The 26724-nt window shown below is 36.3% G+C and overlaps 3 protein-coding genes across 7 annotated transcripts; 2 read left to right on the top strand and 1 right to left on the bottom strand.

Annotated features, from left to right (window-relative positions):
• The first annotated feature begins 152 nt into the window (after positions 1-152).
• LOC117626153 (B3 domain-containing protein Os07g0563300-like) lies at positions 153-15952 on the top strand. Of its 4 annotated transcripts, none has more exons than XM_034357804.1 (11): positions 153-659; positions 6357-6438; positions 6581-6689; positions 7636-7858; positions 8144-8243; positions 9076-9202; positions 9673-9761; positions 10063-10100; positions 10285-10420; positions 15059-15215; positions 15324-15952. In XM_034357804.1, the coding sequence occupies exons 1-8, from the start codon at positions 556-558 to the stop codon at positions 10087-10089; spliced, it is 861 nt and encodes a 286-aa protein (XP_034213695.1). In that variant the 5' UTR covers positions 153-555; the 3' UTR covers positions 10090-10100; positions 10285-10420; positions 15059-15215; positions 15324-15952. The 4 variants fall into 4 exon arrangements, with proteins under 4 accessions (XP_034213695.1, XP_034213692.1, XP_034213694.1 ...); XM_034357801.1 differs by having other exon boundaries at positions 9025-9202; XM_034357803.1 differs by lacking the exon at positions 10285-10420 and having other exon boundaries at positions 9025-9202.
• Positions 15953-16523: 571 nt separating this feature from the next.
• LOC117626594 (cytochrome c-type biogenesis ccda-like chloroplastic protein) lies at positions 16524-22040 on the top strand. 2 transcript variants are annotated; one of them, XM_034358343.1, is made up of 13 exons: positions 16524-16646; positions 16782-16869; positions 17096-17180; positions 18519-18574; positions 18822-18952; positions 19051-19136; positions 19268-19299; positions 19805-19966; positions 20193-20265; positions 20368-20468; positions 20916-21008; positions 21517-21563; positions 21680-22040. In XM_034358343.1, the coding sequence occupies exons 2-13, from the start codon at positions 16813-16815 to the stop codon at positions 21750-21752; spliced, it is 996 nt and encodes a 331-aa protein (XP_034214234.1). In that variant the 5' UTR covers positions 16524-16646; positions 16782-16812; the 3' UTR covers positions 21753-22040. The 2 variants fall into 2 exon arrangements, with proteins under 2 accessions (XP_034214234.1, XP_034214233.1); XM_034358342.1 differs by having other exon boundaries at positions 17040-17180.
• A 2982-nt stretch (positions 22041-25022) lies between these two features.
• Positions 25023-26597, bottom strand: LOC117626660. The gene is made up of 2 exons (XM_034358449.1): positions 25852-26597; positions 25023-25548 (listed from the first exon to the last, which is right to left on the bottom strand). Exons 1-2 carry the CDS (start codon positions 26492-26494, stop codon positions 25133-25135), a joined length of 1059 nt encoding a protein of 352 aa, XP_034214340.1. The 5' UTR covers positions 26495-26597; the 3' UTR covers positions 25023-25132.
• Positions 26598-26724: the final 127 nt, after the last annotated feature.

Here is a 26724-nt window from a genome sequence, read left to right as displayed (position 1 = left end):
AGAAAAAAAGAAAAAAAGAAAAAAAGAAAAAAAAAAAAGAAAATTAAAATTACCTTAAGCAAATATTATCCTAATCGGGAGGGCCCACCTGTAGAGAAAAAAGGGAGGAAATTCTGTGCACCTACCGGCGCCATTAACAGGTAACGGCAAAATATGGCAGGTTTGGTTGTTGCATGGACGCCAAATATGCCATGCTTGCCTGTCCTCCTCAGGAAGGATCAAAATTCAGAACTCTGATCCCCTGCAGACGCGCCCCACTACACCCGCACCCATCACGAAACATCAGACCCAATCAGATTGGGAAACCTCACAATCAATCGTTGTCAAAACCTAAATCCCCTTTTGACTCTGGTGCGAGTGACCGCAGGCCACAATTCCTCCTCGTATCGTCTTCGTTGTCACAGAAATGGCTCTGACTCACACTCGCTCACTCGTATATATACTGGATGTCCTTATCTTTCAACACTTTCTCTGCCCCTCTCTGTCTCGTTTGCTCTCTCTGTTCTCTCTGTCTCATTTGCTCTCTCATTCTCTCTCACTCTTTGTGTTGCTTCAATGGCTTCCGAGCACTGCTTCTTCTGCAAGGCTGAGATTGCTGAGTTCATTACTGGCTGGCCGCTGAAAGATGGCTCTTTCGCTAAGCTCTGCGGGAAATGCGGGTAAGCCAATTTTCCTTTTATATTTTTGTTTCTCTGAAGGATTTGTCTTTTTTTTTTTTGGCTGGTATGTGAACATGTTTGCTTGCTCTATTTGATTTAAATTAGAGTGCTTTTTTTTTTTTTTCCTTTCCTTTTTGAAGAGAAAATGTATGGCTTGGATTGTTTCGCTGGTATATATATTGCTCTTTGCTCTTTGGGACTGAATTGAAAGTGTTTCTATGTGTGTTTTTCTGTGATGTAGGTGGTCCAGGTTGATAATGATTTAATGCCCTTTTGGGATGTCAAGTGTCATGATTTTCTTTGCTTTTAATTTCTAAAATTTGTTGATTTTTTGTGGTGATTCTGGGTTATTGATTCTAATCGATTGACTTAAAACAGCTAATGTAATCCGTTAAGATTTTCGGTTCAGCCTTGGTGGATATGACTTCACTCTCTTTAGCATAAAACAGAAGGGACTAGGTTGAAATTGTGACATTTTTTCCTTGTGGGCCTCTCCCTGTTGAGGGAGCTCACACTAGCATGGGATAAGGTTAATGGGAATATAACATAACAAAAAACTACAGGGGATATGCTCCTGCATGCAATGACTGTATTTTCTAGTAGCAATATTATTATTAAAAGTTTTACTTTAATATATGTTGCTAGTTACTACTAGGATGTTGATGGGTTGATTGAAGGAACATATAAATGGCTATTGATTGGGTAATGTATTTTCTGCGTCAACATTTTGGTTTGAATGTTGTGTGGGCTTTTCTAGACTCAAATTTGATTAAGTGAACTCTTCTATTATTTAAGCTGGGCTTTTAGTGATCCTGAGAAAATGAATTGGTGCATACAACGGGCATTTATACCCTGTCTTAAGGTTACATATGAAAATTTGGATTAGAATAAAGAGATTCATTACTTTATGCAATAACTGTCCTGTGAAGCAAACCAAAATTCGAATTTCGGTTGATGCATGGATTTAGCGAGTCGAAGTTGTTTATCAGCCAATTTTGCAGATGTTGCATTAGTATTCCTTGGAAAAGGAGCAGAACTTGGGAGTTTTGGTTGTCTCAACATATGGAAGAAGTGAGCAAGGTCATGTAAATCTGATGGGACTTAATGCTGTAAATGTTCATGCCAGTTTTGTTTCATTGTCTCTTAGGTAGCGTTGGTCTTGCAGATTTGGCACTTTGGAATGTGTATGTGATTTATTTTCCAAATTTGGTAAGTTCCAACATGGGAAAGGAAGTGGTGTAGATCAGGAGTGATTTGATGCAGGGAGCATCTACAAGGCTTTCCAAGAGTATGCGGACCCTCTAGCAAATTAGGACAGGGTTCTAGCTATTTTGGGAATTTTAGTTATTTTTTATTTGTCATGTTTTTCTTTCATGTTTATTCCTGTTAGGATTAGGATTTATTAAGTAGTCTTAGTAGGAATAGATTTATTAGGTAAGTACTAGTAGGATTAGGTTTTCTTAATAAACAAGGAATAGGAATGCTAGACTGCTTTACTCTAGTATAAATAGGCTCTTAAGAGACTTTTGCATTCAGTTTGTTATGAATATCATTCCATAATTCGATTTATAGAGTTTCTTTTGGGATTCTTGCCCTAGAACTCAGTTATCTTCATTCCAACTTCAATTCTATGGCTTAATCTCTCTATTTTCTATTTTAAAAAAAAATCTGTTTCTACTGTGTTTTGGCCCTATACTACCTGCTAGACAGCAACTTATTGTTACTGCCATGCACCAGGAAGGGTTGGGTTTCCGATACCCATGGGTATCCAAGACCCTCAAAATAGGTGCTTTGCTTTCCCAAATGATGAGGTGGTCTACCCATCCGTATTCGTTAGGTTTGATTTAAAATAAATGATAATGAACCTAAACTCTTAAATTTATGCTTTCAAAAAATAATATACCATTGGGTCTCTAAGAAATCCTTCAAATGGGAATGGGTAAGGGTTCCTAGGATCCCATCCCATGAAGGATCCCATCTCATGAAACAAGTGCGCCTTAGATTTTTGGATATAAGGAAGACATGAATCTTGAAACCTTGGAATTGTTGGTGTTTCTATATAAATTCGTGGGACTCTCCTTGCAAGTTATAACTACTAGCTTCAAGGCTTTTACATGTTCGTTGGAAGGCAGCTAGCTCCAAGGCTTAACGTTAAGGCTTAGAAAGCTTACATACAAGACGGTGACTTACTACAAGGGATATTCTCTAGAATGTTGCTGCTTGCATGTGTTGTTTTTCGGGTACAAGTTCTTTTGTTGAAGGTCGCTCGAGCTTTTCCTAGTAGTATGGCATGCTTTACTTCATAGCCGTGGACGCTTTTCAAGAAGTTTCATTTTCCTTCCCTGTCAACAGAGCAGAGGACTTTTTTCTAGAAAGCACCTTAGTCATTCATCAGAAGATCAATTCCCCTTTGTGCACCCCAAAACAATAATAAATGTGGATGCTTTTGTAAAGAAGATTATGGGATGTCTCTCTTCAAACATTTTGATTAATCTATATTTTCCTAATTTGTCACTCTAATAAATTCCATAAATTAGGTGTCCTTTATTGCTCCAATATGATCTCCTTAAGTTGTAAAAGGATTAAAGGTGATGTGCATGACTCACTAGTAATGACTAACGATGAAGAGCTATGTAGCAGTTACTACCCTTTTTGTAAATTTTTTCCCAATGCTTCACAACTTACTTTTGTTGTTGTTTGTTCACCGTGGTTAACTTTTAGAAAGTCATTATTATGACCTAAAGAACGTGTTTCTTTTCCTTGCCTTTACATGTATCTACACTAGTAAAGCCAAGTGAAGATTGTTTGATGATCAACTTGAACATTTCTCAAAATCTAAGGTTACTAATATTTGTTATGGTCATGACTATGAAATTCATGACATACTATATAAAAAATGTTGCTTTTTTGAAATATGAACGGTGTCTTTGTCAGTGATCATTAGCACAAATTAATTTAACAAAGAAACTCCACGCGCTTGGTTTTTGAAAATGCGGTTTGTGGGCAAAATTTCAAAATAGTTTGATGGTAGGTCTTTCTTAGAATAAAGGTCTTACTTGAATCCCTCCACTACCTAAATAACAATGCCTCATTTGATAATGAATTTGAGGACTCCTCCTTCGTACGCGGCTGTTCTGAGCTTCAAGTATGAATCTCATGGAGAATTCAGTCCTGGCTCACGGTATCTAATGCCATTTGATCCTCTAGTTCTTGTCTCCCAATGTCAATGTCGGTCCAACATAGAGCCTCGTCATTGGTGTGCTTTCCAATCTCTACGCATTCACCGCTCCACCAAAAATTCTCTCTGCCCCTACCGCACTTCATGACAAAAATATGACCAATTAAACAAGCAACAAAACTACTTGCTCCAAATAACTTCTTCTTGTTGCATCGAAACATACAAATGTTGAATAGTCTGGGGTCGACAATTCTTTTCCCTTCTTCAAACTCAAACTCCTATTCGTATTGGACTTGGAGAAATCTATTACACAATTTATGAAGAAAAACATTATAGGAGAAAAACAATGTAGTTGACTCATTTGGAAGACACAAGTAAGTGCAAGAATTACTTGCCTTGATATGGGTTTATTAAGGTTTAAAATAGGTAACTAGTGTATCTTTCAACGAAAGTTAATGTTTGTTTACTTACCATCTTTTACCATATTTTTGTGGGCCAAATATTAATGATAATAGTGATGGGGACAAGGGTCTTGATCCCACTAGAGTGTAGTAAATCCGAAGAACACATTCTCAATCTACGTTGCTGGGTATAACTTGCTTGCGAAGGCATGGTCACGAGGGTTTGATGGCATACCACCAGAAATAAGCGTATGTTCCATCCAAAGTCTTCTCTTAAACATAGATAGGTGAGTTCATTATAGAAGAACTTCCTAGAATACTTTCCTAGCCCTTCGTTTTGACTTCTACTACATGAAGCCATTCTTGGACAATGTTGGTGGTTGAGGGTTTCCTAATGTTGCAACTTGGGACAATGATGCGGAAAGTGGTCCTGTTCTTGTAAGAGAAATTTAGGGCAAGTCCACGAATGGAGAGAGCTAAGGCTCAAGACTGGCAGGTGCCCTTCTCCAACCCTCCCTCAAATTTTCTTTTTTTTTTTTTTTATAAAAGAAAAAGATTACATGTATATTTTTCTCAATAAAATAAGAAATTGCACTCAAATTTCCTAGTGTCCCCTTCCCCTCTTTGTCTTTTCTTTCTCTACCTCTCTTCTCTCATGTCTACCTTTTCAAATCTTTCCCTCTCTTAGTTTGAGTCTGATGATGCCTTCTTCTCTCGGGTTACCGCTTGCTCATTGACTCTGAGTTTGAATTTAAACATAGACTAAGGTATCAATTTCTTGTAGTGTTTTCATGGACTTTGTTGAATGAAATTTATTATTGTGTAAATTCATGTATTTTTCTTTATTGAATTTGAGTCTAATATAGTTTGTTGGTATGCATAATTATTAGATTTTGAATGTTACAAATTAAAAAACAAGAGAGAGAGCACATAATTAGAGATTTATAAATAGTAAAACCTTTTGCTTAAATTGTCAGAATTTTGAATTGTTTGAGGTGCCCCTTTCTTAAAAATTTCCTTGCTCCACCACTTGAGACGTTCTCAATCAAATTTCAGGCTACAATCCTATGCTTGTGTGAAACCAGCTTCATACATAGTTGGTAGTTAACTAGGTCTGGTCTTGAGAGATGTAATTAATGTTTATGTTCATAGGACAAAAATGAAGAATAATTGTATAAGAAAATAGGAAATATAAGATTTACATTAAAGATCCTAGAGAGACTCAAGTAAGTAACGTATTTGGAAATAATATTTTCATTTACCTCTCTATTTATTTGCCAATTTTTGCACTTTGTTAAGCTAGATGAGAGTAAGTGCTGGAGTTGTGATGTGTGCCTACTCACTTTGTGCGACGTTGACGTAGGTGTAGCTTCATAGTTTAGGATTTTCAATTTTCTGGTTGACATATTGAAGTATCTTGAGCCTTCATATTGGGTTTGTTACCGCCTTTAGGGTAATTCTAAGGTTTCCTTATTTGGATTTGTTCAGCTCCATAAACTGACTTGGGACATTGTCGTTCTGTTAGACAGCATTGAGCACTGAAAAAAATTCACTTTGGTTTTATCCTTCGGTCACTGTTATCTTCAACTTAGCCTCTTGCGATCTTTTGCTTCCTGGGTTTTACACCAGTAAGGATGTCAACAGTTGGGAAAAAAAGTCTTGATCCTACATAAGCAAGTCATATTCAAAGACACCTCCTTAGTCCAAATTAGTGGCAATAAATAGCTTGCATGAAGCTAGAGTCACAAGAATTTCCTTATCAGATAGATAAGGTATAATTAATGGTGTAAAACTTACTTTGTGTTTGTGTTTAGATTTCTTTTTTATCTTTTTTGGTCTGAGTGTTTAGTTTTCTTAGTGTTATCATTATCTGCTTCTTTAGTTAGGTTTTCTAGATGAATTGTTGTCTTTGAATATTATAAAGGTATGCTATCTAGACCAGCCATTTAATTGTTTAATTGGTATGTGGGTTACTTTGATCACACGATCAATATCCTTTCATTGTCTATTTGATATGCATTAACTTGGTTATTCAGTAAGTCAGAAAGTGAAAATTGATACATTGTCTCACTATTCTTCAGAGTTTCTGGTAACTGACTTGATTATTTGCAAATTTAGTTATGCTTATATACATGATCAGTTTTGTGAAACTTTTCATGCCAAGTCTGATGGATGGAGACACTGTGATGGCTGCAAGAAGGTGAGCTGGCAACTTCACCCTTTGTTTGTTTTTGGATTTTTGGATCTATATTCGGATCAACAAAATTTCTGAACTCCAGATTTTGTTTTATATACAAAAAATTTTGTTTTATTTACCATTAATTTTAACTAATAATTGGCAGCGACTCCACTGTGGATGCATTATGTCATGCCACACGTACACGGAACTGGATTATGGAGGTGTAGGTTGCAGTAAATGCTTATTGCGAAGTAAAAAATCTATGGAGTCAGGTGAAGTGATAAGTGATGTTTGTGTTTTTATGACTTGTATACCTTATCTGTGGAAATTTGAAAATTAATATGTTCTAAAGCTTTTTTATATAAACTCAGATGCCTTGTTTCAATATATGGTTTGTGTGGTGTTTCCCTAGTTAAAAAAGAGTGTGCTGGATGTTTGAGGGGACAACATGTCTATCCACCCACATCTGATGCTCATTTGGAAACTTATGAAATAACTCAACTACTTTACCTTAGAAGTCTTGAAGTTGGGACTGTGTCATTCTTTTTCTTAATCGTTATAGATTGTTATTTTTAGTATGTTTGGTTTGCTGCATGCTAAAAGCCATACATTGTCAACTTTCAAATATATGCATGTGTGTCTAGATTCTCATAATTGTGTTTATTAGACACCTCATTCCCATGTTAAGTTTTGCACTTAATGTTTGTGTCCTCAACTATACGCTTGAGTTGAAAATGTCTCCAAGAACTTAAAAGGAAAAAAGAACACTCAGTTTTGTCATTTAAACTTAAAGGGAAGAAAGAAAAAAAACAATGGAGTGCAAGAAATGCAGTGAGCTGAAGAAAAATGTCCTTTTCTTTTCCTCAATTTTCATAGGCAAGGAAAGTTGGAGGAGAACTTAAATGAAGAAATCCTGGTTACAAACTTACAGCATAATTGTTTTTGTGGTGAAATTTTTTCCAAACTTGTTTTCTTAGTTTTTCTTTTGAAGTATGTCATGATCCTAAAAGAAAGACTTAACATAACTTTTCTTAGTGATTTCTTTTCTTCTCTTATCACTTTTAATCTATGTAATTTATCTTCCCTATTCTTCTCCCTCGCCAAAAATAGTTATGGGTTGCAATTCTGTGCTGTTATAGTGGTTAACATTATTGATTCAGAAAAATCACTGGAATGAGGTAGTGATTACTGACTCTAGCCAGTCCTCTACTTTTTCAGCTGCCAATGAAGGGACGTATTTAACAACATTATCTGATTCTGATACCCATTCTGTGGTATCTAATGAGATAATTGCTGAATGCTGTTCTCCTGGATCATCTAAAGGAAAAGCTTCTGCACATATTGGAGAAAACTCTAATGTGGATTCTAGTGGACATACAGGTTGTGAAGAAGGAGTAGAGAGTGAAACGCCACGAGTGGATGCCTCTACTCAAAACCATTTGTATCCTCAAAATCTGCTTAAGATGACAAGTCATGAGCAGCTCCAGAAAATCTCTGGAAAGTTTCCACTAATTTTTTTTGTGTCATAGGTCTTAGAAGTTGAAAGAAGGAATTTTTGTTATTTTATAATTTTTCATAGTAATAGAAGTGATTTTTTTAATGCATTGAGTTCATTTCGATTGTGATAAAACATGGGCACTGCTTCTATGCTACCGCTCTATTTTATATTTTATATTTGTTTTGATGTTTGTATTTTTGAATCCGTGAGTCCTTGACCCAATCTGAGATCGAACATTGATGCTATACCTCTGTTTGAGAAGTCATTAACCGCAAGTGATACTTTCCTGAATACAGCACGTCTAGTGATACCAAAGAAATGTGCAGAGGTAAGTCCCAATGCTCATTTAGTATTTGATTAATCTCAGTACATTAAAGATAATTGCTCTTCATGGTTTTCCCTATGGTTCAATTTGAAAATGGGAATGGCTGCTGGGGCAATATGAACAGTGGCACCCCAAGTCCAACAAAAGTTTTGAGGGACTTGATTTTTCCTTCAGAAAACTTTTTGAGAAGGGGGTGCCTCATATCATGCCTTGTGAATTGTTATTGCTATGTTGTCCTGTTCCTAGTCATCTCATTTGTCATCTTTTTAATCTTGAAAATGTCCTTTGTTATATCGTTTTATACTTGTGAACTGGCAAAATATATTTTAGGCTGAGCAATCATTTTGGCTATTGAGTCAATTGACTGCATTAATCTATAAGGTAAATATTTGTAACCCCAGTCTCAAGCATGATGGTCTTACCTCTCTCTCTCTCTGACTCTCTCTCTCTCTCACACACACACACACACACACACACACACAATCATACACCAACAAACACCCAATTGCGATTTTAAAGTAGAACAGTTGTGTCAAACTATTGATTCTTGTAGCAGAGCCAAATCCCTTCCTGGCAAAAAAATAAAGCAGTCACCTTTACATGAGAAGGGATCTTAGGGAGGGGAAATAAAACTATTCTTTATGCATTTGTCTTTTGTTTACTGAATCAGCTAGGTTTTTTTTTTTTTTTTTTTTCAGAATATATATTTCTGACTCATCTAAACAAGCAGGAAACATCTTTGTCCTTACGCTTGAAGTTTTGTGTGTTGCTCACAATGAAACAGGCCCATTTTCCAAAAATTTCTGAAACACAAGGATTCCCCATTGTAATTCAGGATTACACAGGCAGGGACTGGAAATTTCAGTATCGTTGCTGGCAAAATAGTAACAGCAAAAAGATGTATGTATTAGAAGGGCTCAAGGATTACATGATCTTAAATCAGTGGCAAGTTGGGGACACAGGTATCATATAACTCAGTTAACAAAGTCTGGACATCCTTTTATTTAATTCATTTAAGTTTTTTTGTTTGTTTTGTTTTTTGTGACAAGTTGTTCTCTATGGGTTGTTGATGATTCTCTCTCTCTCTCTCTCTCTCTTTCTCTCTCTCTCTCTCTTAGTTTCATTGTTTAGGAGTTTGATAGTGCCTACTTTTTAGCTAATCTCAAATCCTGATTTGAAGTAGAGCTACACTCAACTAAATGCCTTTTTTTAATTACTTTTTCTACCACTGATATCATATGTATGAATTATGTACTCAATGATATTGACGTCATTCCCATTATAAAATAAATAAAAACAATTATATTGGCATCAATGATTTAACAAACGTCCTGAAAGTTTGTGTGAGTTTTAAACATATTCACTTATGATCTATATATCCTATGCATCAAAGATGTCCTAATTTCGTGACCAACATGGTGCATTTTTTCAGTGACGTTTCATCGAACAGAACAAGAAGGAAAACTGATTATTGGAACAAAAAAGATGCCAGCTTCTATTGCTTCTATTCAAGCTCTTAAGGTACTGCATGCTACAATATTCTTTTCATGTGACTATACAGCTTTAATGTCCTCTAAAATACGAAACATTTTCTAAGCTATATACTTCATCTTCTGTCTTAGTGTTTTCATATGATGTCCAATGCAAGAATTTTCAACTCTGAATGATTGAAACTTTTCTCTTCATCTTCGTCTTCCAAGAAACTGATGTAACATATGGATGTGACTGATGTTGCCATGATACTTCATAGATCCTTAGTTTTTATAGCAGGAGCTACTAAACTTAATTGAATAGCAACATGTGATATCTTTTCTTCTGACAGGAAAAAATTTGGAAACTACTAGGCTGAAGGGAGACCAGGTAAACAGCTTCTTTTCAAGTAGTCACCTTTCTTTACAAAAGTATATGTTTCTATAATTTCCATGTATAATTTGATTTTGCGATTTTAGTTTTTCATTGAAAATTTTTCCATCTTCCTTAAATCTTAAATCTCGTTTCCAGATACTATACTGATGTTCTAAAACAAGTTCTTATCCTCTCCCAGGACCAAGTGAACCTTGTGCTTTGTTGGATGCTTGAAGGTCTTTATGCTCATTCAGTCATGAACCTAGTGTGTCAGTGTCACGGAGACCTTCCTCTTAGGCTTATCAAACTCTCTGAGCTTACAAAGCCAAAAAGAAGTAATTTTCTTCATTGTTCCCATAACAATATTTCAATACTGTAGGTTTTTTTTTTGTTTTTTTTCTTTTTCTGATAAGGGTAATTTGAAAAGATAGGGTCAGAAAAGAGAGGATTTCTCCAAGAGTTCCAGCAATATATACTTGTGATTGTTTCAGGATAAAATATTGTCTTAAACAATGCAAATGCAATCTTTACCAAAACAAAAAAAGAAGCAAGAAAATTGGGAACTTGTGTGCTTCATAATGCTCTTAAGCACAATGATGCATTGCTCTAAGAAAATCAAGTCTTTTGTACGGGAACCTTGATGTTATGGTGTAACCTTTTACTAAGGATGTCCGTGGTCAGGGTTAGGTCAGTAACAAATATTTCTGATGAATTTGAGAACTACCCCAGTTCAAAAATTGTTTATTAGGTCAAACTAAACAAGTCTTGCTCATCTGATTGATCTATGGATATGTTTTTATTTTATTTTAATCCTTGCCTTAAAGAGATAAAAATACATTTTCTTTATAAAACAAAGAGGTTTCATGTCTCTACCTTCCTTATAGATTAAGTTAACAAGAAATTGCTATAATACACATTTTGCTGAAGAACTGAAAAGCTCATTAAGTTTGAAATTTGAAGATCCAACAGTTTTCAAGCATTCAGATTTCGTATAGCTGTTGCTAGTGAGAGCATTACTAGAAAATTATCCCTTAATATAGCATGATAGCTTCCTGCCTTGCCAACATTGTGAAGAGTCTGCGGTTACCAAAAACAGCAATTTAAATAGAACTTGTAATACATCTCAGAAACTAAAATTAAGCTTTACCAATTGTAGTGTACTCTTGAATAGTTAAAAAGAATCCAGCAACACTGGCTTGACAACAGACAAGTATTTCCAAGTTAGGTTACTATAGAGTATGAGGTATTTTGGTTATCAAAAAACGCATTAAGAAAGAGATTCTTGAATTTTTCATGTTAAGTTTTACCTAAGTACACAGCCTACTAGGCGACTGATTAAAGTCCCCGCTAAAAATGAACTTCTTAGATATTGGAGTATTCCATTTTACCATTTAGAGGTCCATGATACATTTGAAATCTTTCTGTGGCGACCATTCGGGATTATGAATAACTTGTATTAGTTGATAACCGTACTCTGGATTATATGCTTATTCCAATGAAGATATTCAAATTACTCACCGAACGGCGCGGCCATAAGAGTAACAATTTTGAATCCTCCCCTTTATGCCTACCCTTTGCCTTCATTATCCATCCAGTAACTCATATAATAGGAAAGGATCTAATGAATTTCTGCCTGTCTAGTGTGGGGCTCTTGTCTGTGACATTCTTCCCCACATATAAACCCCCTACCTACCTGTTCCATCCTACCCCTGTGAGTCCCATTATTTACGTGGACATCATTGTGTGGGCGCTTGGTGCAATATTGAGAGGAGTTGGGCCTACTTTGGTGTTGATACCACATATTAGGTGCCTTAGATCAAACTCATTCCGTTCTGATGGGGGTTCCTCGTTCATCACAGATTGACGATTGTGTCCCTTCAGGGACATCCAATAAACATGGAATGAGATAGACTGACTAAGTTTAAATACTGTTGGTCTCTTTTTAAATACATATCCAGTTTTCGCATCCCCCCGCCCCCTTTTTGAAAACAAAAGAAAAAAGAAAAGAAAAAGAAAGAACTCCTTGTAGACCTGAAAAATCCTTGCTGCCTGTCCTTTCTTGGGGGCCTAAGTGAAAAGCTGTATGACCAGGCCAACATATCATTTGAAGATTCCACATTCCACAGCTATATTTCTTTGAGTTGACCAAGCCATCCTTCAATGGTGGTATAAAGAGGGTTTACAATTCTATACTGGATATTCGTTGGCTGCTCTTGTAGCACTTTAAACACTGAATTTTGTCAACCATTGATAGAGTCAGTTTCCTCTCTCTTTTGCTTGTATCCGTACGTGTGATCTGATTTTCTTAGATTTGGTAAGTTAGTTTCTGAAACAGAAAATAATTATGAATAAAATGAGTTAATGATATTAGCTTATGCTTAAGTCCCGGCTATACAAAGTAAGCTGCAAACCAGAAAATTCAAAAGCATAATTGTTGAAAGCAAAGAATCTGAATTTTGATGGAAATAAAAAGGGTGAATAGGCATGACAGAGCACAGCTTTTGCTTCTTTGTTTTTTAATTATTGAAAACTAAACTTTCATCCACTTGAGTTTGAATAGCAGAAAGTTGGAGACTAATGGCTGGCATTGCGTAAATTTAACTATGTTTTATCTAGAATCATTGATGTCATGCAAAAGGATTGCTCCTACTGCTGATGGTCAAGCATATTTTCTAAACTTTGATGGTTGGATAACTTAATCCTTTCCCTTCTGTGTTACCCATCTCCTTTGTTTTTACATATGCATGAAAGACCTGCTACATCTGATAAGCTCTTATCCAGACATTGAATGCATCGCTCTCCGGAGCTTACCTTGTAAGTAGTACTTAATCATGTTTCTGACTTCATTGCTTTCACAAGCAAGATGGCATTCACGCACTCTAGCTCTTTGATTGCCTCAGTGCATGAGTAGCCATAAGATAGTGTTCTGGTAGTCCTCCCCACTCTTTAGGATGGCAAGACATTAGGCTAAAAGTGTTGTTCTCCAATTTTAGTTAAATATTATCAGAATGTTACTTTGGAAGCTTTGAAAAGTGACTAACAATTGAGATTCAAGGGGTTCTTTCACGCTGGGTGTTTAGCTATGCTTCAAGCTATGTAGTACCAACTTATTATTATCCTTGTAGTACCAAGTGGTGCAGCTCTTAAATTGGAAAAGATGATGAATTTTTCCTGGGCTGATTTAGAGGGTGGGCAAAAAGGCCATCTAGTGAAATGGGAATTGGTGACTCAAAGCATGGAAAGATGAGGCTTAAACATTGGCAATTTGTTGATGAAGAACATTGCTCTTTTGGGTAAGTGCCTTTGGACATTTCCTTTAGTAGGGGAGTCATTGTGGCATGCTGTCATAAGAAGTAAATATGGGTTTGAAGAGAATGGGCGGGATGAAAATTCAGCTGAGAGGGGTTCTAGCTGGAGTCCTTGGAAAGCCATTTTGTTAAGGGTATGATTTGTTCCTACCAAGGGTGGAAGAATTTTCCTTGAAAGAAAAGTTCCCTGCTGTTTAACTTATCATATTATAATAAGAAAACAGTAGCAAGATGAGTAGAATTTTCATCTGATTTACTCAACTGCACTTTTGGTTTGAGTTTAAATGATTTCGAGAACGAGGACCTTTCTTCATTGCAGGCTATACTGAAGATTCAGGTTGGTACTTGATAATTTGGATGCAAGGAAGATGAAGGGAACTGTTCTTGTAAGTCGTACTTACTTATGTAGTAATGCCACTACCTTTGATTTTCAGTTGTACAGTATGATCTGGAAAGCCAAGGCTACTCTGAAGGTCGATCATGGAAAAGTGAGTTACCATGGGCATGCATTTCTCCTCACTGGTGTATCAAAGAGGATGGGAAGAAGGTTTATCATGTGTTTCTGCACTACACAGTTGCATTAAGTCTGTTCCTTAAACTGTACAGGGAGGCTGAAGTGAGCTGGGCAATCCCAAAGGGGTGCCATGCCTTGTGTGAAAAGCATGTAGAGTTTGGTGGTAAGAAAAGGGCCAAAGAGAGAAATAGGAGACTTTTTGAAGACAATGGTGGGATGGAGGTGGAGGATCTTTGGTATTAACTCAGATTTTGGTTATTGCGAAGCTTTCGTGAAGCTTTCTTTTCTTTTCTCTGCAGCATTCGTGAAGCTTTCTTTTTCTGTGTATTTTACTGGGAATTTGATAATGTTTCATTTCTGGTAGTTAGATTTGAGATTGTATCTCCATAGTAGACTACTTGAGCGTGCACTCTTTCTGTTGTTAATATAATGTTTCCTTAGGAAAAAAAAAAAAATTAAAGGTTTACAGTGAGGCAGGGAATTGAAAAAAGTATAAGAAATTGAGCTGCTTTTTTGGAGGTATAGAAAAATCCATTTCTGCTACTGAAGTACCTAGTCCTGCCAGTGTTGTATGGAGGATGAGTTATAGCTTCTTTTATAATCAAAAGTTACTGTAACAAAAAGTTCTTGAATGATAAGATAGCATTCTTGGATGTCTAAATGTGTCGATGCCTTGGGAAAAATATAGAACTTTTAATTGTGCATGGACCTTTATAGGCCCTTTAGTTAATACTTAATAGAGCATCCACTTGGTTACCAAGAATTCATCTAGCTTTGAAAGTAAGCTATGGCAGATTCTATTTTCAATCTCTAAATAATTCTCTGATTTTGTGGTAATCCTTTTGTTGCAGACCAACTGTTTAAGCAAATTTATTTAATTTATTTGCTCTGTAGATGTTAAATTTGTCAATGATATTTTGTTGACAATTTTCTAAGCATAGATAGCCGTAGTATTCTTTAAAGGTTCCAGAAAATAGCCCTCTCAACAAATTTTCTCATCCTCTGATAAGATTATTTCCCTTTTTATTTCAATTGATATTTAAAATTTAAACTGTGGCTTTCTGGAGTGAATCAAAATGAATCACTCTTGCAATTTTTTCCACCCGTGGCATTTTCATCCTGCGATTCTTACATTGTGTTTCTGACTTCAGTTATAGAAGACCAGATTCTATGAACTTATCTTACATGGGTGCTTATATAACATATTGCTGAAGCTGTCCGCCTGCAACGGTCTGCTGCTTTTTGAGTTCACGCTCGTCTCTACCTCAGAAAAGCTTGCAGTGTGACATTTTGCTGTTTGGAGATTGAGTAAGTTTGTTTCTGCTCATGGGCTGTACTGTACTTAAAAGTAACTGTAATACTAAAAATTGTATAAAAACAAAATTTTTTTTTTTTCCTTCTCTTGTTTACCTGCAGTTTATTTCTAGTCCTGTAAGACCAAAAGGAACCTGCAGATGATATCATTTTTACAGGATGCAAGACCAAAGAAGCCCACATTCATGGTGTATATCGTGTACTTGCTAAGCTTGTCTGCGTCAGATACGTATTGGAGGATACAAGTTTGCCCAGAAAAATGTTTGGCAAATTTTCAACCATGTCATGCATAACCTTGTTTGCCTCTAAAGCTATTCTTGGAATGTTAGAATTACATAAGGAATCCCTTGAAGTCCAAATATTGCTTCTGGTTCATGCCATAGCCATTCGGAAAAATGAACCATCTCAGTAGAAGAAGAAAAATAAACTAAAGCAGAAGATGGGTTTAGAAACATAGCCTATTAGCCTGTATTTTTTTATGTGTTTTGACGAAATGGAAATTAGGAAATCTGGGTTACTGTATTCTAGTGGTTTCGTGTAATGCAACATTGCCCGGATTGACTTGTAGCAGCAACCCCGCTTTTGTTCTCCTTTTACTTATCTATGACATTTGATCAGGTCTATTGAGGATTGGAATGAAAGATTTTTAGGATTGCATGGCATTGTTTCCTTATATTGTTAACAATTACGTATGTCAGTGTAAGAATCTCCTATTATTAAGGGAATTGTTTATCCATGGTCATAAAGTAATGTCAATGTATTTTTTATCCACGGGAAATGCCGAATAGGGAAAATTCAAACTTGACCATCTTCTAATATTGGTATTGGATGTAAACTCATGCCGAAAACGGATGTCGTCAACCAATCTGAGAATTTGGCAAAAAGCAAATAAATAAAAAAAGAAAAACTAATTTGGAAGGGTCCTAAATCCCAAGTTGTAAATTCAGAACATCAAAGCCATCATTGGGCCTCAAGTTGTCTCTTGCATTGCCCCCATGGCCTTGTTTGATAGGCTGCTCTACTGCAGGAGCTTCTACAATAAGGAGTTTAGAGTGAGTAGTTTATTTGATTTGAGGGGTTTAATCCTATCTTCAAATTATTTGAAATGTTTAAGTTCATTGATTTTCTCACATTTGTTGATGGTGGGAGATTGAACCCCTCAAATAAGCTCATCACTCTAAACTCCTCAGCCTCGTTATAGCCTTTCGGCTCTACTGCCTGCTGCGAGCCCAATAAACCCATATGCATGGCCTTGAGATGACAAGAGCCCACTAAAGCCCATACTCCCTTTGATATTTCGGCGAGCATGCCTTTGACCATTGACGTTATCTTGGTTAACAATGATCCAGCATTGACGTTATCACTCGCTGCCATCGCTTGCTTGCTTTCTCTGCTGCTCTGTGAAGCAAATCCAAAGAAGTTGAGGTAAACCTTGTAGTTTTCTCGGCTCCAAGCCACTTGTGAAAATAAAGCTAAAAGATTTTCGCAGGGGCCAAACGTATCATTCAATGTTTCATTTTTGTGTTCTATTTTTTGAGATTTTCTATGATAATTGTGCAGATGAATTTGGCTATCAACCATTGCGGCAGCTATGGAATTAATTCTTTCACAATTTCAAGCTGCAAGGGTGGCCAGAAAAGTAGTCACGGTGAGTAAATTGTGATTCTTTCGTTTTTCTTTTTTTGTTTTTTATATATAAATTTTTATGTTGGCCTGAAGATTAAACTGTCTCTTATGATTCATCAGAGTGGTATACATGTGGGTGTTACTAATATATAATATTGTAACACAATTGTTTCTCAAATTTCTATCTTCAAGGTAAATATATGGTACCCATCAGAATGCTAAGGGGACCTTCTACTTCTACACCTCAGGATCTTAGCCAAGATTTGGCATCATTGGCCAAGAGTGATACAAGCAGCAGCTTCCCATTTAAGACAGCTGTAAATTCCATGGCAGGTAACAGGCTAACAGCCTTTGTCTTTTGCTTAAAAACCAGTACGTTCTGTTTTCACTGCCTCTTTCTTTCTTTCTTTTCCCCAAAGAAGTAAACTTTCATATCTCTATTCTACAATGAATAGGTGTAACTTCAAAGATTGAGACATATAAGGGGAACTTTTCCGACTCCTTTTATTGTGGATGTATTTAGTTTTGAAAAATTTAAGGAAATCTTCCATGTATAGTTGTGGTTCCGGCAATTGATCATGCCATTTAAATATGATTCACTTGCATATTTAGATAATATACATGTACATAGTTGCATTAACAGCTCTCATTTTCTCTCTGTAACTTGTGATTCTCAGTTTATTTAGGGTGATTCCATGAACTCTATAAACTTGCTTGTAACCATAGTCTGAAATATCGATAATATCGAGGAAATATCGAGGATATTTCGGTTTTTTCGAATCACGGATATTTCGAAACATATCCATGTACATATCGTATAAATATCGACAATATCGACGATAATATCGGAAAATATCGATGTCGATAATTTCGCTCACATTTCAGCAATATTTTGTCAAAATATCGGTGTAATATCGCTAAAATATCGAAAATATCGATGTGAATGAAAAAAAAAGTTTTTAAAAAAAAAAAGGGAAAAAGGGGAGAAAAAAGCACAAAGGGGATATGAACCCCTCCCATTTTACTGCTCCAACACCTTAAACACCATATCACTTATGTTTTTGTGATAATATGCTAAAATATTTATATTTATATGGGTGGTATGTTAACAATTACATGCAAAACTATTTTGGGGATTTATCATTTGATGACTACTCTTCACAATACACTTATTCTACACATAGAGATGATGAAGATAGTGAAAAATTTGAACTTCGTAGGAACTCTATGTGGTACTAAGTCACTCATGTATCTTACCATGCAATGTATAAAGTGTAAAATATTATAGTAAATCATTATATATAAATGATTACGGTGTATTTAATCTTTTTTCATTAATTATTACATATTTTTTACACTCATAGTGTTTGCCCGCTTGCTGTATAATCAACTTAAAATTAGTTAAATCCATCATGCAATGCATTTCCTTCTAATTTTTTGTGATAAACTCATAGATAATTGACTAAATAAACATTCTCCAAAGTTTCAATGAAAATTTTCAAGTTTTTCTTACAATTTCCGTGGTTTTTATTCAATTTTTATCGATATCGATAATATCCCGATATTTCCATCGAAATTTCCATATTTTTGGACTACCGATATTTCCGATATCATCGATATTTTAGACCTTGCTTGTAACTATGATAATTTTTTTTATGATTTATGTTTCAGTGGCAAATTTGGTCTTCGCAGACATGGCAAAGGCTGTAAGCACAGGAAAGTTTTTGGTGAGAATTTGTTTTGTGTTTAAGTGCTGATGGCTTCTTAACTTTTCAGTAACTAATTTTTTTTCAAAATTCAATTCCATTATGCTATTTAGTCCTTATAGTTTTTGTAGTACTGATGCTTGATGATAATGCTTTAGATTTAGGGTCCAAAAATTAACTATTTGTGCATATGGGTCAAGCTACTTTTAAAATCCAAATTATACTTCTCATATACAATCTCAGGAACTAGAATTCTTTTCCGAGTCAGGAAGGTGCTGTTTCAGTTTATACCTTGGCTGATGGTGGCCCTGGAGAATGGTTTGGAGGTTTCCTATTTTCTGCTGGACAAGAGGCTAATGAGGCTGTTCAAGACCAGTTATCTGCCCTCAGTTTCTCTAGGTTCAGTCCCATATTCTTGTCTTCGTTCACATTTGTATTTTTTATTATTCAGCATCTTGGAATATACACCGCTTCTCATTGCTTATTCGTTTTAACAGTTTGGCAGTTATTTTTGGGGCTGGGCTTGTGACCAGCCTTTCTCCTTGTACTCTTAGCGTTCTGCCACTGACACTAGGTTACATAGGTGAAAATTTATATCTTTTATTTTGTGGCTTTGGGGAGAAATGGGCCAAGGGGGTTGTATTTGGGTGATGACTTTCACTCTTTTGGATACATCATGTGTAATGCTGATTTGAATTGATTGAAATCATACAGGAGCATTTGGATCAGGGAAAAGCAAGGCAGAGGTGATAACTTGCTAAACCAGTTCTCTTATTTCCATTGTTCGTCTTTTTTCTGTAAAGTCCTAGGTGTTGTTTATGTGTCAAACTTACGTCAGAAGTATGGGAGTAATTAAATCATTAGTTTTGGCGCTTTGATTATTAATAGTAAAAAATATTTTGAAGCTCTGAATGTATTGGCATTTTAAATATCAAAATGCCAAAAAATAGTTTGGAACAACTTTCACTAGCTTGTGCATTTTTTTTTGTTCTTTTCCCATGTTCATTATATTTGAAACAGACTGTTAGTAACATCAGTGTAGTAACTTATCTAAACAAGGCTTCAGTTTTTTCTTGTATGCTTAGTTATCTTAGTATTATGTGGTCCTTGTATTTTTTTTCAGTACGTGCAACTTTTGATTGCTTTTGTAAGCTCCTTATGTAGTTATATGATAGGCTCTCTCTCTCTCTCTCTCTCTCTCTCTCTCTCTCAATGACACATGCATGAGGTTATTGTGCCTTTTTTGGTCAGGTTGTTGGGAATTCAATTGCATTCTCATTAGGATTGGCAACTACACTTGCACTCTTAGGCATAGGAGCCTCATTTGCTGGAAAGGCATATGGACAGACAGGGCAGGGGTTACCTTTGGCTGCTTCAGGTTTAGCTATTGTTATGGGCTTGAATCTCCTTGAGGTATTTATTTATGTTCTAATGTCATTTTCTCCCCAGCGTGTGCTTCTTTTATTTGATAGTATCTATCACCTTTCAATGTTTATCATTTCCATTTTGTATCTGTGAGATATGCCCCTGAAGTCTGATTGTTTAGTTTAACCTTTTAGAAGACTTTGATTGACTAGTTCTTTCTGGTTTAATGTTATTCCTCATTTTTATGCTATCATCTTTTTGGTTGAAATTGTAGGTAATTGAACTACAGCTCCCCTCATTTTTTAACAATTTTGATCCCCGGGCTGCTGCTGCTAATTTCCCATCAAGTAACTACCCACCCTAATTTTTTGAGTTTTTGTGGTTTAGATAAAAGCTGGTTGTCTGAATGATCTTATGAGTTCCAACTTTGATAAACTTTCACATGCTAGGTGTGCAAGCATATCTAGCCGGGCTTACATTTGCTTTAGCTGCCTCACCATGCAGTACGCCAGTGTTGGCCACTCTGCTAGGATATGTAGCTACATCAAAGGTAAACTCAAATTTTTTATTATTCTTAAATTCATTTTGAGCTTTTAGTTTTCTTCTGATTTCTGACAGAAAAAGCTGTAGTTTGACATTTGTGGATATTGTAATGGCTCTCTCTCTCTCTCTCTCTCTCTCTCTCTCTCTCTCTCTCTCTCTCTCTCTCTCCCCCCTTTATTTCTTGCTTATTGATCTCAGTTAATCATCTCCAGTATTTCACAACAGATATTTTTTTGAATCATCCATGTTGTATCATAGCATGCAAACACTCAAAACAGTAGTGGAAAAAAAAGAGCAGAGAATTTACTCAAACTGCATGTGTATCTACGCTTTGGGAGTCATTTATCAAAGTTGATGCTCTGAGTGTTCTTTCCAGCTCAAGTTTTCCCTTTCCCTAATTGGTTTACATAGGCATCGAATAATATTTAATGCAAGAGAACAAATTTTATTACAGAATCCAGTTATAGGAGGCAGCTTACTTTTAACGTACACAACTGGTTATGTTGCTCCTCTACTTCTTGCTGCTTCTTTTGCTGGAGCATTGCAGGTATGTAATCTATCACTTTTTAGTTAGTTGTAAGTTATTCTGTTAGAACAGAACAGCAAGTAAAAGCTTCCACCATATTTCTTTATTATTGTGTGGTTTTCTGCTTGCCTGGACTGGCCTCATATTAAACGATTTCAAGATTTTAACTGTGCTGGTGACTTTAAATCATACTTTTGTACTCATGTCTGTGTATGTGATTGTTTCAAAGTTTTGATTAATTAGAGGAATAATACTAGTCTTACCACATTTCTATACCACATGATGCGGCAGCTGATATGTACATACCACATCAACTAATTAATGTGATTAACACCTTTTTTTTCTTTATAAAATATACCTCATTGATTTAATTGATGGGGCATATGATATGGATAATTGACATGCCACATCACGTGGCATAGAAATGTGGGATAAAAATGTGGTAAGTGTAGCATTACTCTAATTAGAGTGAACTCCGCTTTAAAGTTTTTCTTTTTCTTTTTGCTGAGCAAAACCCATATATATGCAGAGCCTACTTTCATTCCGCAAATTTTCGGCATGGATCAACCCTATCAGGTTATACTTAAATCCCTTTCTTTCTCCTTTTCAAACTTCTTAGTACATGTAAGTTCCCCACATGACAGGTTCCTATATGGCTTTCATTAACATGTTTCATTTTGTTGTTTTAACAGCGGTGCACTTCTGTTAGGAGGGGGTGTGTATACTTTCTTGGATAGGCTTTTCCCAGTTACAATGGCAATGTAGGCATTTGCTTAATGACATAAAATCGAACCACGTCGAGACGGTACTGTGATATACTTATTTCAATTGCTTTTACTCAGTTTCACATGTACAGAATGTAATAGATCTAAATTAATATCATAGTATGTATTTAATTTGTTCTCTATATAACGCAATGCTTTCTCAAATTGTTTTAGTTATGTGTTAAACCTGAAAAACTAAAGTACAAAATTTGTCGAGTGTGAATATGTGAAAGGACATGAATCCTTGTAAAGCATTCTGATTAGTTAGGAGCAAAATTTTTTACTTCCACTCAAGTTGAGAGGTCAATCGAAACGTTGTTCATCCTCTTGTGCCCTAAATATTTTGGTTCTGAAAAATTAGGCACATCTGTAAAAGGTAAAATGGTTTACCTAATTATAAGAAAGACCCAATTATGTTAACCAACATTAAGGAAAGTATTATAGTTGTCTGTGTTTTCTGTTTTGAGGATTAATATGGTGATGTTTGTGTAAATAAAGAACCATTTTGCTATTGATTTCGTTTTATAACCCTTCACTTTCGTGGACGTGGTTTTGAGTTCGAATTATTCCGTCCCATGCAGAAAAAGAAAGAGGTAATTAATTGACCCAACGTAAAAAAAGGAAAAAAAAAGAAGACGACTTTCCCTAATTGATACAATTACCATCATAGTTTATTAGAAATCTTGAAGCAAAAATCGACATGGAGAACATATAAGGTTACGAAGCCCTAACTCTCAGTTTGGTAAGGACTTTGAAATGACATCATTTAACATAAACGAGGTGTCTTCTAAGCCAATGGCAATCAGAGGTATCTACGCATGACGATTTCTGTATAATACGAGTATTAAACGTGAACATGTTAAATTCTTTATATGGATATTAACGAGTATTAAACGTGAACATGTTAAATTCTTTATATGGATATTAATTCTTGAAAAGTAAAAACTCAAAAGAAGACAATAGAGACTCAGGTAATGGCATAATAATGAATAATGTTCTAAACTACTCTTATCGATAAACAAAAATCGAGAAAAAAAATGTTAAAATAAAGATCACAGTAAGAATATAGCCTCGCGGCTATATTATTCCCAAAAAAAAAAAAAAAAAAACGACCCCAGTAAACCGAGCGGCTAGACACCTTTTTTATTAAAAAAATCCCGAGTATAGCCGCTCGGCTATACTATTTATTTAAGAAAAAAAACAAAAAAGAAGACCTGCCTAGCACCTAGTGCCCACGCGTCAAAAAAATGTACAGCCGTGCGGCTATACTCTTTAAGTACATTATATTTAAAAGGAGTATCACTGAGCGGCTATACTATTTATTTAAAATATCTATTAAAAAAAAAAAGGACCATTCTAGTTGCATTAGTTCATATATTAATTTGCTAGTGTATTAAACATGAAAAATACGTATGTATGTATACAATATGAGTATTAAACGTGAAAATGCTAAATTCTTTATACGGGTAATAACTCTGTAAAAGTAAAAAATCAAAAAAAGACAATAGAGACTATAGTAATGGTCTAAAGTAATGGATAATACTCTAAACTATGGAAGAAGAAAAATTGGGGGGAAAAACAATTTTTTTAAAAAAAATCTCAATATCTATGTAAAGAGTATAGCAGCTTATAAAAATAAATATATTAAAATATAAAAACATATAAAAAGACTCGAGTAAAGCCGGGAGGCTATACGCTTTTTTAAAAAAAAATCTGGCGTGCAGTCGAGCGGCCATACTAGTTTTTTTCCAAATCTAGAGTATAGCCGCGTGGCTATACGATTTACAATTTAAAAAAAGGAGCCGCCTAGAGCCCAACTTGAACGTGTGAAAAAAGTCTACTATTTTTATAAAAAAATCCCATAGTATAGCCGACCGGCTATACTATTTATTAAAAAAAATTAATTCTAATTGCATTAGTTTATACTTTATATATTAATTTGCTAGTTTCGATATATATACTTTATAGATTTAAATTTTTTAATATATATTATTATTATTCAATAATATGCAAAAATTGTGCATAAAATACGAGAATTTTGTATGTATTATTGACATTTTTGTAAAAAATCAAGTGTATTAAACATAAAAAATACATACGTACGTGTATGCGAAACACATAGTACATCAACGATCAGATTCAATGTGCGTGAGCTACGATGCAATAAAGTATAATGCAAGCCCATCGGATCGGTGGATATTGGCTTTAGGGCAATTGGCACTATATGAGATACTGCCTGAGCCAAATAAATAAGGAGATGTCTTTAGCTCCATGAATCAATCGTTTAGAGCTGCAGGGTGATGTGATCTTATAGTTGGAGTCTGGACTGATCTCTTGCAAGTATGACCAGGGACTCAGGTAGACGACAGGCCTTGCAGTCTTAAAATGGATGATTTTATAGACAGCCAAATTTCCAAACTTTTTTTTTTCTTTTTGTTTTTCAAGTGGTGAACACTTCACAAAAGATATAGCCACAAGAAGTACTTGAAGGTGTGCTTACTTTTTTCTTGAGTGCTTATCCAGAAGCAGAAAAAAAAAAAAAAATAGTAACATTTTTCCAAGGCTTTTGGCCACATCTGCAGGGCCAAACTTCGGCTGGTATTTATTGTGGTTAGCCAGGTTTTGGTCACTTCACCGCCTTTGCAAATTATATATGATATTAACATGATCCTAAAGCTTTCCTGCACATCTCCTCTGTGCCTTACATTATGAAATTGCTTGGCTCGTCGGTGAAAGGATTAGAGAAGTGCATGGGAAATGGTTTTAGTTGAACTAAACAAACGGAGGTGAGGAATTTATAGCTTTGATGTGGTCAGTTGACGCACATTCTTACATCTATGAATGCACTCTTAAACACGTAAACACCACATATTAAATAAAGCGGAAGCTCTTAGAACAAACACGTGATGTGAATCGCTCTAATTCGAACTGATTATTGAAACAAATCTAGTATAGGGAGTCAACTTTTTTACCTGATATTGGTAATTCCCCAATGAACATAAATTCCAAACAACATCCTCAACTTTTTTTCTCGTAACGTATTGAATATTGGCAAGAATTTAAATTAGCTCACTATAAACATCATTTGTGACCCAAGAAAAATTGGGTGCACTATCCCTGTATTTTTCACCACTCTTTTATAGGTTTTTTTTTACCCAAAAGAAAAAGGAAAAAAAAAAAAAAAAGAAGAAACCAACCCAATAACGCTATTGGATCAAATGACAAAGACATTGTTGAGAAAAAGATGGCTTTTCCCGGATGAAATGAAAATATAAACATATGGCAATTGCCCATTGCCCGCCGAATGCTCTGTTTGCTTTGTTTAAAATTATAAACAAAAACAGAAAAAAGAAATAAATAAATAAATAACTGAAACTGAAACTAATGAGCCAATGGAGTCCGGCCCCCACTTCTAATCATCTCCTGGTACTGATTCAACGACTCCTGCCTCTGCAGCCTCATCTCCTCGTTGAACTTCTTGATGAACGCCTCCACTCGGCGGTTCAAATCGTCCTGACTCAGCGACGGTTCCTTCCTGAGCCGAGCCGACCCGGTCGACGGACTCAGCAGCGACGGCGAGTTAACGGTTGCGCTGCTCCGGTCCGGGAACGTCTCGGACTTGTTCATCTTGGACTTGGGAGGCGTGTTCTGGTCCATACTCCGAACGTGCGTGTCCCACGTGTCGGACTTCTTCAGGTGCCTCGTTAACGGCATCGAACGCCCCTCCGTTATCGTCTTCCACGTGCTCTCAAGCGTGTCCTGCCGCTTCGGCTTCGCCACTCCCAACGATTTCCCTCCTGCAATTCCCACAAAACAAAACAAAAAACGTCACTTATTAATTTACCATTTTGACCTCGTCTTTTAAAATTGCTCTCCTGCCCCCGAAAGCCGAGGCCAATCTCGACTTTTCGTACTATCAAGCAAATTTGAATTTAAACGATAATAACGAAAATTTTAAAAATAAAAAATACAGGTGGTGCTCCGACCAGTCGGTTTTCTCAGCTCCCTGTTCCTATCCGAAAAATTCAAAAAGTTTGGGACTTAATAGAACGATTAGAAGGAATAATCATACGACATGTCGTGCGCAGAGAGAGGGGTACCTTCAGGGCTAGCTCTGGCGGATTTTCTATGACCAAATCTAGAAGAAACGGGAGGTTTCTCGTTCTCGTTCAACCAAAATTCCTTCGAGTCTTTCCTCTGCAAACGCGTCCGTGCAGGCGTCGACACCCGTACGGCCTCATCGCCGCCGTCCACCGCCTCTCGATCATCGCTCTTCTCCTTCTTCTCATTCTCCGCCGCCTCCGAAATCCTAGCTTCCACCACCACTCCACCGGCCGATTCGTACGAATCTGGAACCTTCGGCAACACATTCGCATCGTAACCGTACTCGTTCAAAACGACGGCGTCGTACGCCGCGTAGTCGGTCCTCACGACTTCTCCAGAGATCTTCACTGGACTCACTGGCGCAGGGACGGCGATCATCTCCGGTGACGAATCTTCGGGTCTCGGATGGAGCTTGGAGGAGGCGACGATGCTGATGATGATGCAGTTGATGAGGATGTAGAGGTATGGAGGTCTGAGCCAGGAGAGCGCTGAGCTCCAGAGAGAAGGGACTTGGGAGGCGACGATGTCCGAAACTACTGGAGCTGAGAGCTTTAGCGCCACGGCCATGGACACCAAACCGGTGGAGATGAGAACGACCTTGAGAGAGAGTAACCAGGTGTTGCTCGAGCTCATCGGCATTTTTCCGGGGTTTGAGTTTGGGGCTTGGTCGGAATCTTACCTTTTCCGATGAGAGTTTTATATGGGAGCTGTGAGAAGTGAAGAAATTAGTGAATGGGTGAAATGGCGAGGAGGGAGCTTATATATAGAGGAGAAGAGGGAGCGGGTTTTGCGATGAAATGCGAGCCGTCGGATGAAGAGGTAGTGTGACCGTTTTTTAAGAAGAAAAAATGGTGGGGATAAGAGGTAAC

The sequence above is a fragment of the Prunus dulcis genome, chromosome 4 (assembly GCF_902201215.1).
Source record: "Prunus dulcis chromosome 4, ALMONDv2, whole genome shotgun sequence".
NCBI classification, from domain to species: domain Eukaryota; kingdom Viridiplantae; phylum Streptophyta; class Magnoliopsida; order Rosales; family Rosaceae; genus Prunus; species Prunus dulcis.
Note: the sequence above shows the minus strand (reverse complement) of the source record. Positions and strands in the feature narration are given on the sequence as shown.

What these genes read in the sequence shown, in the direction of transcription:
- LOC117626153 (XM_034357803.1), top strand. Translation starts at nt 556, where the DNA reads ATGGCTTCCGAGCACTGCTTCTTCTGCAAGGCTGAGATTGCTGAGTTC. An exon ending in TAAAAAATCTATGGAGTCAG is followed by an intron (nt 6,690 to 7,635) that starts GTGAAGTGATAA and finishes CTACTTTTTCAG; the next exon opens with CTGCCAATGAAGGGACGTAT. An exon ending in CTTCTATTCAAGCTCTTAAG is followed by an intron (nt 9,762 to 10,062) that starts GTACTGCATGCT and finishes TTCTTCTGACAG; the next exon opens with GAAAAAATTTGGAAACTACT.
- LOC117626594 (XM_034358342.1), top strand. Translation starts at nt 16,782, where the DNA reads ATGAATTTGGCTATCAACCATTGCGGCAGCTATGGAATTAATTCTTTC. An exon ending in TGCTGCTAATTTCCCATCAA is followed by an intron (nt 20,266 to 20,367) that starts GTAACTACCCAC and finishes TTCACATGCTAG; the next exon opens with GTGTGCAAGCATATCTAGCC. An exon ending in GCATGGATCAACCCTATCAG is followed by an intron (nt 21,564 to 21,679) that starts GTTATACTTAAA and finishes TTGTTTTAACAG; the next exon opens with CGGTGCACTTCTGTTAGGAG.
- LOC117626660 (XM_034358449.1), bottom strand. Translation starts at nt 26,494, where the DNA reads ATGCCGATGAGCTCGAGCAACACCTGGTTACTCTCTCTCAAGGTCGTT. An exon ending in CGCCAGAGCTAGCCCTGAAG is followed by an intron (nt 25,549 to 25,851) that starts GTACCCCTCTCT and finishes TGGGAATTGCAG; the next exon opens with GAGGGAAATCGTTGGGAGTG.